We start from the raw sequence: 14,151 nt of genomic DNA, 5'->3' as shown, positions 1-14,151 counted from the left end.
TGTTACAAAATATTTATATTTTAAATAAACATATCACATAGCACATTTGTATTAAACATTAAATATACAACAACATGATATTTGAAAGATCACACTGATGACTTGGGTACCTGGAGTTTTAAAATATATGCAAATAGAAAACAGTTCCTTTAAATTGTTAATAATATTTGACAATACACTGTATTTTTGATCAAATAAATTCATCCTCTCTCCATAAGAGAGACTTTTTAAAAATGTATACCGATGTCACTTTTATTATTGACCATTTATTAAACAAAAACAATTATCCCTGAATTTCCCTTGAATAATTAATAACAATAAAATAAAAGAATAATAATATTTTACTGCTACAACCCAACCCAGTTTTATATGACTATGAAGTTTTGATATTTGTTGATTTTGTTTCTTGTTCTACCTGCATTAGCATTATTATATGGTCCTGCGCTCTCTCTCTCTCTCTCTCTCTTTCCAACCAGAAGCTGAACATTTTCTAATACTCTGGTATTATTGCAGTGAACAGGAACTAAAATTAGGAAATTGAATAAAACATGACTTAATAAATAAGTTGGCATATGCCTGGACTCCGGTATTGTTTCCTGCTCGGTTGGATCTAACAGGGTGCTGTCACTCATCTCCGTGCTAAAAAAACGTCTTTGCGTTTGAGGACCTGGGAGAGCGAGGGCCTTTGCCCCCGCTTCAGGCGTCTTTTCAAATGCCAGTTAAGATTCCATCAAAGGCCTCCTCACAGGAGCCTGTCCAGGAGTTCAGGACCAAGAGAGACTGTGTGTTGTTTCAGAGAGCAGCAGTTCACCTCTCTCCCCTCTCTCAGCTGGGCTTTTCTCTGTCTACCTGACAGATGTCCATGTGTTGGATAGGAGCGCAGGTCAGGAAACTCACCGAAACATCTCTCCATTAAAGTCTGTACAGACACACTTTGGAAATCTCCCCATTCAGTGGAGTCATTGGAGACAAAAGCTCTTTTTATGGATCTTCTGTAACTGTACACTCTGTGACTGGTTATACGGGCTTTAGATCCGGTCTGTGCTTCTCAAGGGGTTTGATTCAGAGTTTACATTGACATCAAGTAGAGACAGACCTTTTCTTTTTAGCCAATATTTTAAATACCTAGGGTCAGCTTCGCTAAACAGGGCAAATTAGTGCGAGAGCTCAGTTCCAAAACGGCCATGATGAAATTTCTGCGGGTGATTTAATGACAATTTTATCAAGAGCAGTTCAAATTATTGTAAGTATATATTTGGATAATGTGTTCTTCGGGCATTCCACGTAAATTAATACGTGTGGAAAAGTAATCACACCTAGCAATGGCCATTTCGAGCACAAAATAGTTTATGACATGCTTTTTGGGGCAATTTAAAAATTGGGGCGAATACCACTAATTTTACGAATGCTAATGGTGTTGCCTGATTCATTTTGATACTCTCCTCATATGAATTTTTCCATCTGAAAGGGAAACTCCTGCAAATGCATATTCAATAAAGTCAGGCACAAAAATAACAGTCCCAATCCTTTTTAGCACCAATTCTTTAACGTTCGTCTTTAGTAAATCCTGATCCTATTCCAATGCCAATTTTGTTTTTTTTGTTAATATATTATTATAAATAATGTCCATCGTATTCATGAAAGAATTCATAATTATAGATGCAATGCTTAATTATAATATAAACAAAACAAACATAATATGAATCATTGTTAATGATTTTATGTGATGTATATTATTGTTTTTTGTGTATATATTTTCACCTCCCTTCTTAAAACGAAATAAAAAAAAGTAAATCAAAAAGCCACATAGTGTGCTAAACCGTTACCAGCAAAATGTAAGTGTAAAACTAGTTACCGTGCCAAATTTTCCATTATTGTTATTTTGAAGCGAGAGCAAAGTTTCTACAGCATTAGCCAAAGTAAGACCTAAATATTCGACTGATTTTTCTCCCTGGAGACCACATAAACTTGCAGACATATTCAAAAGTGAAGGTGAAAATGTATTAGCATTAAACATTAAATGAGCATCAGGGTTGCTTGAGGAAGACGGAAAAGTTAGAGAGGTGTATTAAAATGTGCGTATGAGTAAATAATTTAAGCCATTTGTGAATTAGTAATGCTTTTAATGTTTTATTGCATGCTTGTGTTGTTTATTTGACAATATGTATTAAAGTCTCTCGCAGAAGAGAGAAATCGTATGTGATGCCATCTGTGATTCTGATTGTACAGAAGAGTTAGACAAGACAAATGCAAGGCCATTAAATGAATTAATTCTTTATGCTAAGTCAGCTGCTTGTTTGTTTTTGGACCGGCCCATGGAAGAGTCCTCTTGGTTCAATGCATCATGGGTACAGAGAGTCAATCAAAGCAACACACGAAGGACCATGCTGTACTGGAGTGTACAGACTAGATCTTTGGGCTTAGATTAAATAGCTTCCCAGCAAGCAACAGCTGAAGCCATGCGGTAGATGCCAAGAAACACTCTGTCCCATTGGCGGCCTGAACCAAGAGACCCCTTCTTCTGGGCAACTGGGTCAGACAGGAAACCCCTCACCCGGTCTGGGCACTTGAGTAAGCTTGTTCTCTCTCAATTCTCCCCCAGACACACCATCCTGAGAAGCCACTTTTTCCTACCACAGGAAGCCCAAGAGAACACTATAGCTAGCAGTCTGACAGGCAAACTGAACCCTGGCCTTTTATATCCTGCCAGGTTCGAGAAGTTGGACATCACCCCAAAAAGCGCCCAGAAGATTAAGCCCGTGCTGGAGCGCTGGATGGCCGAGGCAGAAGCCCGCCATCGCTCCGGTATGCAGAACCTGACCGAGTTTATCGGCAGCGAGCCCTCCAAAAAGCGCAAACGCCGGACCTCTTTCACACCACAGGCCCTGGAAATCCTCAACAGCCACTTCGAGAAGAATACTCACCCCTCCGGTCAGGAGATGACGGAAATCGCAGAGAAACTGAACTATGATCGCGAGGTGGTGCGCGTTTGGTTCTGCAATAAGAGGCAAGCTTTGAAAAACACTATAAAGAGGCTTAAACAGCCCGAGCTCGGGCCGGTCGCACCGATGGACCCTCTGGTTGACAATATGGAGGAACACCCTTAGCTTGATACGAGCGCCACGAGGCGAACACGCACCGATGGCGAAAACTTCCGATGTTGTGGACTTTAAGACCTGGACGATTGCTATCCGATGCACCATCGACTGGATGAACGGTCAACAAAGGCAAAAAGAAATATTTGTCAGTGTTATCATCACAAAAGCAAAAACCAAAAAAGTTCAGAAAAAAGAGAGTTGTACGAGAATTTTAGTATTGATTCACAAGCAGATTGTGAGGAATTAAGAACAAGGATCTTGTTTAAATCAAGGATGGTGAAGAAACTACTTACCAAAGTTTGTTGCATCTGATACCTGAGGTTTTTTAATTGTAAATGTGTTTTACATTTTTACATTTTTACTGGGGAAAAAAAAAAAAAAAAAAAAAAGAAAAAGATTCATGTGATGGGGTAGATGGGTGTGACATTTGATCTTCGTCTTATTTTATCACTTGGGTTTTTATGTAAATATTTCTGGTAAATTGTCACCGAATTCAAATCACAAGTTCAAAAAAAAAAAAAAAAAAAAAAAGAAATTGAGAAGTTTATTTCAAAATTGTCACGTTTCTGCTGTCTGTAAGACCATCGACAAATGTGTCATCTCACTCTGTTCATAATCATAAAGGCATCGGTCATGAAAGAGTGCACTTGGGAGGAATATTTTGCAAAGAGATTCTCAGTGAACATGCCACAGATATCCACATTCATTGCAGCTGTGATTAAAGCTATTTAATGGTGTTGCCAAAGCCTCCTAGCCAAAGAACAAGGACATTGTATGTCATACCTTGGCCTGAACCATTTTATCCTTTTCATGTGATCGGATGATTTTATTTTTTAAAAGCAAAGGTTTACTGTTTTATTTTACTTGTCATGCTCAACAACAACAAAAAAATATATATATATATACATATATATACATATAAAGATTTCAAGTAAATGAGATGAATTACTTTTAAATATTTCACTTGGGTTATGCAAGTTATCTTTTGTCTATGTGTCTTTTTCGTTTTTGGTGCTTAAGGTTTTTTTGTGCAAAAATCGTGATTTTCTCAGATGGAAACGATTGGAAATACTCATTTTGGACATATTTAAATCTAAACGTCTGACTGAACATACACCTTGATATAGAAAAATAAAGATTATTGTCCCAAATACCGCACCATCCTACAAACCTTCAGCCCACCTTACAGTTAGATTTAGAATAATTTTATGATTTTTTTTTTTTTATTGTATAGTTCCAATTGAAGCATTCCAATTGAAAATAAAAGTAGTGCACGACTGGTATCTAGAAAGCAAGATGATCGATTTAACGCTGATGTTAAAATAGCATAACAGGTCAATAACGGCAAATGTTAAAAGTATTTTGCCAAAGACGTGCTTTTTTTGATGCCGTTCTGCAACCAGTTTGTATGCGTTTTACGATTTGTACAACCTCACTCAAGCAATCTGGCCAGGCTTAGGTCATCCGTACAAATGTATACGAATGCGCATGACCGGACATGACATCAAGTTGGCATAATCACTTCATTCTTTGACAACGGAAAAAGTTCAGTTTACCAATAAATTCACTTTTTTGAACATTAAAGATGATCAGATTTTGGAATTCGCCGCATATCGCGTTCTTCAACGGGCAATTTGCTGACATCTACGTGGTATTTCCAAAAGCAGTGGCGATCAAGTTGATAAAAATCGTATGATTTAACTTGTTTGCAACGTTTTTCAAAGTATTTTAGTCACCACAGTGAGCATTTGCTACAATTATAGTTATAGAAACATCGTCTGGCTACGCATTAAAAGAGCTGTCTGATTACATTGACTCAACTCATATTGTACCAGATGACATTCCCCCCCGGGCCCTTTCATTTTTCTGAATTCAGAAGCATGTATCTGTGTGTGGTTGCAGAGACAGGAACGTCTTAAGGTATACAGGCTTACGAAACAAAGCTGTAACCAAAAATTAAAACCAAGAGACGAGAATCTAAGTTCTGCCTTTGCTCATCTTTTCAATGCTGGACCAAAGCTCAATAGTTATATGCACATTGTACAGAGAAATGGCTAAATGTCGCTGACAATCTTGAAATATGTAACTGATTGAAGAAAACTGATTAAATGGAATATATCATTAAAATTACCTCAGCACTGTCCTGCTAAGTAGTGAGCAATGTCATAACATGGTACCTTTCTGCAAAGGTTCACAGCAAAACACGAAGGACTTGTGTACATGTTTGTAAGTAGTTTTTATGGCCATCTTAGATCGATTCTCACCTGCTTTTCTTTACGATGTGCTTTCCAGGGTCACGTGTATAGAACAGACGTTGTTACATGACTTACTTCTATTTTATTGTTTGGTTTCTGCATTGTTGTTTGTTTATCTCCTTTCACTATGTAAGATACATTTTTGAGTTTAATTGCCTGGAATTGCCCCGTATAAATGGGGAACAAAGAAAACTTTGCGGTTCAACTCAATTGCTTTTGAAAGATGATAGAAAACCTTTGGAGATTTATCGAAGAACACACACTGGTATACATACGCGCATTAAAACACACACACACACACACACACACACACACACACAGTCGAGTTTGAAATGTTGTTATTACTCTCAAGACCTCGAAACCAAAGCTGTTTAACCTGCTAAGGATGCTTTAAATTTTATAGACTGAAAACTGTATGTATTATATAGAGCAATATCTGTTCGGTCAGTTAAGCTGCACTTTGTGTATTTCTTAACAGCTTCAAGTCTGTCACATTAATTTGTACCATAATAATTAATAATAAACAATTGTTTGACATGAAACACCATGGCTGCTTTTCTTGCTGAAGAGTATTTTACACAGCATTTTAATGCACTTAACATCCATATGGAATATCTAGATTTATCGGTATATTTTAAAGCAAGATTAAAAAATATACCGATAAATTGAGTACTACTATTATGCTGCGTTCACACCTTTGTGATTACTAAAAATATATGAAGACAACCTGCGATGTTATATTCGGATCGGTTCACAATTATGTATTCCTATGGCAACAGTATTAATGCTAAAATAAATCTGTAATTAGAGTAATCACTAGACCAATACATCAAATAACCTCGTTGTGCAAATTCCTTATAAATAAATGTATTGTTAATTTATCACGACATTAGTCACATTGCATCATAATGTTTTGCGTTGCTCGTGTGTAATTGTGAATTTCAAAGAATTCTTCAATTTGTTTAATCAAAATTGGAATAATGAAATGCAGTAATAACACGGTAATAACATAACATCTACCTACGTTCGATTATTAAGTTGCTGTTCACATACAATAAGGTTGCATTTGAAAAATATGATGTTATGACTGTTTTATAAAACACATTCTTTGTGTCCAAATGGATTGGGAATGCAAAAATTGTATAGGGATTTCGAATGAACAATTGACGGCTGAATTACTGTAATTCAGTGGACACTTCTCTCACACACACACACACACACACACACAGCGTCTCAGTTCTTTCATTACTAAACATCAGCGTTCAAGCGGTGTCCTGCTTGTTCTTCATCAACAAGTATCGTTATCAGAGATCTTCACCCCTATACGCCACAAAAGCAGTCTGGTGCAGGTTTTTCGACTTCAGCATTAAAACAACAAAGGCTAGAAACGTTATATAAAAACTATAAAACAACAAAGGCTTAACAGCTATACGATGATGATGATGATGATGATGATGGTGAATAATAGCAGCGTAGTGGTGGTAAAACTTTAAATTACTTGCACATAGTTCAAATGATGCCTCAAAAAAAGTGTTGTCGCATTGCCGAGCGGTGGACTCGCAAGAGCGAACATTCATTCTGCAAAACAATCCCATTTAGGCGTTAAAAAGAAACGCTGTCCGGCTATTTTAACCATGTTAAGCCCACTTTATTCCCCAGTAATTCGTCTCTTCCTCTGAACAATAGCCGTCTTTCATTCTGTCCTCTGTAATGTGCCGTCCTTCCATGTAATCGCTGATATAAAGTGAAGAGTCACACAGAAATGCTTTTCTCCTTATAGCTGAACAGGATTTCAATGCTGAATTCACACCTTAAAGCAAACCGAAGGCCCACGGGCTTCCAGGGTCAGCAGCCATTCATTTAGATTTCCATAGGGTCAATAGAGAAGAATCTATGCCAGGGTTATTTCGCATCAATATTTCATTTCTTTGCGGCAACAGATAACAATAATGAGCCGTCTCTAAGAGAGAAAGCACATTCTCTGCTGAAAGGCTTTTGAAAGTAAACTCTGAAGTTTGTGACGGCTTCTCTTGTCCGTGAAGCCTTTGAAAGCATGACTGGCTGGCAAATTGAAGAGCGGTAAATAAATAAATATTAATCATAAAGAAGCACACACAACATAAATTATTAACATTAGGCTGAGAACTGTTGTTGAAGATGTTTGCGCTGTCCTTTCTTCCCATCCTGCTCTTTGTTTCAAAAGTAGCAGATGTATTTTTCAGTTGTAGGCTAAAAGTTGTGCTATTTGATATTCTTTTGTTTTGTCTTCCATTTCATCATATTTTCTATTAGCCCTGTAATGAACGTGCAGAGATGTGCTATTTTTGCAACCGTTGTCTTCGGCGTTCGGGCTGAAGCTTTTCAAAAACTTTGCCAAGTAGGAAGAAATGGAAAGAGTACAACGGCTCCGTTTTTGAAGCAATTTAGAGGGGATTTTTTTTTCTTTCTGCCAAATAAACCAGTTTTCTAGTTGCTTTTTGGATACACGTGACTCAGGCACTTCTAATGGCAATTTTTAAATGGCAAACACTCTATCAGCATTGAACAGTTGGAAAATGAACGTGATATTTGGTTTGTCTCCTTGTGCTTTAAATTAAACTAATGATCGGATTTAAGCATGAGCTAATAAAATGGATCAGCGTAAGCAAGAAATCAGCGTCTTGAATATATTTTGATTCATTGTAATAACATTTAGTTCTTTAATATATGTATAGGGTAACACTTTGGAATAGGAAACACTTATTCAACATTAATTATGACTTTTCCCTCAATACATTCCTAATTTGATGCTTTTTAATAGTTAGAAAGGAAGTTGTTAAGTGGAATAAGGTCACATAGAATTAATGTGCTTTATTAGCACTAATAAATGGTTAGTATTTTAGTAATATGCTAATATACGGTATTACCGCATATTTGATCTAAACTACATGTGAATCCATGTTTCAACACTTTTGTGTTAATTCGTAACTACTTTACAATTATTATTTTACAATAAATTTGTAGTAATTTTTTTTTATTGGTTGTTATGAAACCTCGTGCGTGAAAGTTCCAATCTGTACCATAGTTTTTGAATGTTTTCAGGTTGGTGCGGTCACATTTATGTTCAATCTTAAGAATAAAGCTCCTTCACGGCTGCCATAGAAGAACGTTTTTCGTCTAAATAGTTCCACAAAGAACCATAAAGATCCGAAGAACCTTTCTGTTTCACAAAAGGTTCTTTATGGGGAAAAGAAGGTTATACAGACTATAAAAACATAAGAAAGAACCTGTTCACTTGTGCAGAATCCATGTTTAAGTTTGCTTAATTTTAATGCAGATTGATGATTTTTGTTGACCTCGGTATGCATTTCTCTTCGTTGGCTAGTTGGAAGTTGCTTGGTTTGATCCATGAAATTTCTCAACATGAACTTGTTAGTAAGTCTATGGTCGGATTAGCCAAATGTAGTATTTTGTGGACAGATGGGTTTTTTTCCACATGTGAAACTGCATGTCATGTTTCTGATAACATGTAATACCAATAAGTTAAATGATTAAATCAGATATCGTGATACTCTACGGTTAAATCTTGTAAATCCTGTCTATGCCTACGAACACCTTCTGTATTGTGTATTTTCTAGCAGTAACAGACCTGCGACTGCGAGCTGTATTTTCTAGGTAAAATTTCTAAGAACTTAAGCACAAGATGAGGCAGACAAACGCGCCGGTGCTTGTTTTCATTCTGCCTTCTTAATGTTTTCTTATCCGTTATGAAAAACAGAAATGCGTTCTGGTTGTGGACCAACTTCTCTTAAAAGCAGAAGTCTCGATAATGCAGCGTATCTGGATCGATTTGTTCAGGCCAGTGAAAGCAATAATTATCCTCACGCTAGACTTCACGCTGCTTTTCAAAAGCAGAATCCTCTCATATTTACTGCTTGCTTCAATGGAACACGTTTCTGCTCAACTTCCAAGTGTCAGAAATTGCCCTGAGAGAGAAAGAAAGAAGGAAGACAAGAGAGGAGAAAACATTATGAAATGTCAGCAGCTCAAATGGATTACTGTTCAATATCAGTCAAGACGCTCTGAAAAGGAAAGTGAGGGAGAATATTCAGCTGTGGGTGAAGGTGCGCGTGTTTGCGCGGTGCCGATGCTTTTAAATTGTTCTTTTTGTTTTTCCATCAGCGGCGAGGTGCTCTCTTGGCTTATCTCCTCAGCAGTGGACATGTGGCGGGACGATGTTCTAGGAAAATGAACTGTCGCCGTATCCCTCAAACGCGTCTACCTCTCACACTCCGAGGCGCATACACAAATATATAGCCACTCAGGCATCTCTGCTGTTTGTGCACACCTTGTTGCCTCCGGAGGGGCAATTACCGATGCTCACAGCCTGTCTGAGGTGTCAGTGGTTGGGCTCCCGTCCCAATCCTCTCCCTCTGTCCATCTCTCCTCTCCATTATCAGCAGGGTAAATAATGCCCCTGCCTCTGATGCTGATGGAGATGTGACTGGGACAACAGATCCAATTGCCCTCCGCTCCATTTATCTTTAGCAGCTAAAGCGGCGTTTTAGCGTTCAGTAAGTAGAACTTTGAGGTGAGACTAACAACGAACCACTGGCTCTGCGATGCAATGCAGAGTGCATTACTACAACCTAAAAATATAACATAATATAATATAATATAATATAACATAATATAATTAGTGCTGATTGATTGCAATGATTGATTGTGATTAATATATATATATATATATATATATATATATATATATATATATATATATATATATATATATATATATATATTTTATATATATCAATATGAATAAATACATGCAAATATTTTCAAAATATATACTGTATGTGTGTCTCTTTATATATACATAACACATACACACACATATATATATATATATAGACGTTTATTTTGGATGTGGTTAATTGTGATTAATCATGGCCCACCACTAAATAGAATAGAATAGAATAGAATAGAATAGAATAGAATAGAATAGAATAGAATAGAATAGAATAGAATATTTACATACAGCTGCTAAAATGCACAAAAAAGTACCCTAATAAGTAATCTATCACTGTTTTATGTTCCCTCACTGGCCACTCGATAACTGGATTTCCTAAAATGATTGTCCAACCACAAAAAAAGTAAATAAGTAAATGAATGAATAAATAGTAACTTAAGTAAAGAAATTTGGAACAATTATTTTAACCTTTTAAGAGTACTACTGTTAGTTTGTTAAACAAAGCAAAATCTAAATTGCCTTTTGCATATCCTGGTCTAGAAATCATTAAAAAACGAGGACAATGTGTGTAACTATACACAAAGACCACAATTTCCATTACTTCTATTTATGAAAGTTGAAGTCGCCATCTAATAGAAGTGTCTTTATTTCTGTACTTTGGCATACATAGTAAAAAGTGAATATAAGCAAGGACTTGGTTTAATATATCACAATGAAAACAAAATGAGGATTTTTATGGCATCTCTTTGTTTTCAAATTTTGAATAGTGTGAGACTTTTTAATGGCAACTCATCTGTTTCAATAAAAGCTGAAAAGCCAGAAATTCCAAAAAGAGCCGGGAACCCTCTGCCAGGAGCCAGGTTGAGGGGTAGAGGCTTCTGGAAGCCCTTTCAGGAGGGTCCACTCATTAGTGGTCAGCTGAACATTCAGACTCTCCTGTCCCCCCTCTCCTCCTCTCCAGACCCTGATGAAACCCTTTTCACCCACTCAGGGAAAGAAAATGGCTGCAGGAGGAGGAGAAAATCTTAGAGGTGCATTGCACAAAGAGTCCTGGATGTCAACAGGCCCATAATGATACCTGATAGCCCCTGGAAAACACTCCTCTCTCTTTCCTCCTTTTCTTCTTTCTTTTAATTTCCCTCTTTTTCTTTTCCTACAGAGCCCTTCTCGGCTCTACACGCCTTGGATGCGATGCACTTGAAAGCATAATTAGAGGTAAAACAGTGACTGTATCTCCCATCATCCTTCTACGTGACTAGCGCAAAGTCCTTTGTTTTTAAACCTCTCTCCTCAAAAATCTCCTTTTCTCCCTGACTTTTTGAAAAGCTGCTCTAAAGGAGGCTGGGGGGGAGGGGGGGGAGCGAGAGGTGAAAAGTGGGAGCAAGAGAGAAAGGGAAAACGCAAGAGAGTTCCCTCTGCGAGTCGCCAAGGTGCTCTCTAGTCCATTGTGCAGTGTGCTGTCAGGTTAAATTAGGGAGTACAGGCTCTGTGAGTGTAAAAAAATCAATACTTGATGGAAGATTGCTCCCCGGAAAATCTGTTTTGATTCCAGGATTAATTCTTGACCAAAGGCTCCGCTGAAATGACATGCCATTAGGGCCGAAAATGAACACATTCGGCAGTGGAAATTGGATGGAAATGTGTCAGGTGATTGCCCCGGCTGCTTGTTTTGCTCTCCTGGAGAGCGAGAGAGGAAGGGAGAGCGCGTGAGAGGGGGAAAGCGCGGCACTGGAAGGAGGAAGGTGTGGCGGCAAAAAAAAAGCCTCGGATCCGCAGGCCCCTCGGAATCCATTTTCAGGCCTCCGCCGCGGCCCTCCGGAGTATTCTCTGGGCCATTGTTGCCCGGCTCCTGCAAATGCACTCTGTGCAAGGTGAAATGCATTTGTCCACTGGCCGCGTCTCTCCTGTGTGTTCCCACAAAGCGCAAGATGAAGAATAGCCCATCTTAAAATAAAGCAGGGACCTCTTTTCTTTGTCTCTGCGGTGCGGACGAAAGAAAGGGAAAATGCAATATTGATGAGAGTAATGTGTTTGTCATCACTTGTAGCGTATCTCCTGCACCTGAGTACAAAAACGAAAAAAAAAAAAAACAAGACGCCGCTCGCTAAGATGACATGCTTTAAAAGCATTATAAAGTGCTGGAACTAAAGTGAAAATGAAAGAAATCAATAGAAAATTAGTTGTTTCGGTATGTTTTTTTTTTGTTCTGAAAGTCTGCTGCAAGCTAAAAGTAAATAGAATGTTTAAAGTTGATATTTCTGTGTAATTAAATGCTTCATATTTACAATTCTGTAGCTTAATATCGACAACAATATATATATTTGTACATTTATAAGTGTTTTACTGGGTTTACATTTAATTTCTGTACCAAAATTTTATGCATTCGAATCAATCTACTACTATTTTACATTTTTTATACCTTAAATGCTTACAAATATGTAAGTACACGTTGATTTCTGAAAGTCTACTATTAGTTCGTTTTAAATTACTATTCATTTGTTCATATAGAAGTTATTTGTACAGTTCTAAAGTATAAAAATACGTATTTTTCGAAATGTTGCACCTATTAGGTTGAAATATGCACACTTTAAGTACTAACCGGGTACCAAAACGGACCCTTTAGGTACAAACACGTCCCTTTTGAAAAGGTACCGTCCCCGGTGACAGCTTTCGTATCTTTATCTTTGAGAGTGTAGATAAACAGCATTCAAAAAAAACTTGAAATTTTGCTCATTTTTTTGAAACGTGAGTACATTTTCAGTCGCGAAGGTCTGCTGTAATCTGAAACTTGCTTAGCTGTTTAACTTTTCTATTGAGTCTGAGCGGTGAAATCACTGTATGGTGGTTTTTCAATTAAATTTCACCACGGATTCCTGAGGGTTCCCAGCACCTGTGATGAATTTGGATTTTCCACACTGATATCAGCACTGAACAAAGTGCTAACAGTGAGGAAAAGAACCTTAAATGGATACATTTCTACCCACTGGGCAAATAGAGGATGATTCTCTTCTCATAAAGCTCTCGCCTGCTGTGCCACTTCACTGACTGAACCATCACGCAAGCTTGTAAAAATTGGGCCTATTATGAGACATAATTTATAACCAGGATCAAGCACTATTCACCGTCGTGCAAGGCACCTTTGAGGATGACAAATGACTCATGTAGAGCTCATTTTAAAAGTTGCATACCTGAAAATTATTCCTTTCCCGAAATAACAGTGAAGATAAATGAGGTGTTTTAATTAGCATAATTATAAAGGTCACGGTTCTGTTGAGGTGAATTTATCCTCTTCACATTACAATACAGCTCTATTTAGCCTGTAACATAATACTTTGAATTAGACTAGCCAAATTAATTAGACTCCTCATTTAACATGGCACATTTTGAGAAATAAAGTCATGTTTCTTAAGTGATGTTGACACTTTAATTAATGTATTGATCTTATAAGGCTTTCAGTAACCTAAAAATGATTCCATCTTTCACTCGGTCTAATTGTCCAACACCAGGGGAAACGATCACTGTCAGCTCCTTTAATTTACAGTGAAATGTTTACTCTAAATATTATTATTGGCTATTGACAATATAGACGGCAGCCTAGGTTGAGTCGTTTGAACTCACATTCTCTTCTTCAATAAAATTCCTTAGGCTAAGTCCTTTATTGAACTATTTGTATCAAGCTGCAAAAAAATTAAAAATATCCGTGTCCTTGAGCAATTACATTACACTAATAAATATCTCTTTTTGATTAGTTGATCACGGAGTTGATTCGATACGCACTGACTGTACCTCGCGGACGATGAGCTCAATCCTCTCTGTTGAGCCCAGACACAGTTTAATGTGAATCTAGCGGCATCTAGCGGTCATATGCTTCAGTACACATACTTTTTTTTATTTCATTTTAATAATACTTTTAACAATAGTATTACATTTGAAGATTATTATTTCACTTGTTTATTTACACAAATTCTATTATTTTTTGTTTTTATTTTTTTTAGAATGTAATATTCAATTTATTCTCCTAATTTAAATTGAATCTGTATATATATATATATATATATATATATAT

At 37.1% G+C, this 14,151-nt stretch overlaps 1 protein-coding gene across 1 annotated transcript in view; it reads left to right on the top strand.

Moving 5' to 3' along the window:
- Positions 1-5,887, top strand: part of pou6f2 (POU class 6 homeobox 2) — an 87,336-nt gene extending 81,449 nt beyond the window's left edge. Inside the window, 1 exon segment of the mRNA XM_043225829.1 lies at positions 2,603-5,887. Coding sequence (XP_043081764.1) covers positions 2,603-3,107 — 505 coding nt within the window. The 3' untranslated portion in view covers positions 3,108-5,887.
- The last annotated feature ends 8,264 nt before the right edge of the window (positions 5,888-14,151 follow it).

The sequence above is a fragment of the Puntigrus tetrazona genome, chromosome 24, assembly GCF_018831695.1.
Source record: "Puntigrus tetrazona isolate hp1 chromosome 24, ASM1883169v1, whole genome shotgun sequence".
In the NCBI taxonomy this organism is placed as follows: domain Eukaryota; kingdom Metazoa; phylum Chordata; class Actinopteri; order Cypriniformes; family Cyprinidae; genus Puntigrus; species Puntigrus tetrazona.
This window is presented reverse-complemented; position numbering and strand designations above follow the sequence as displayed.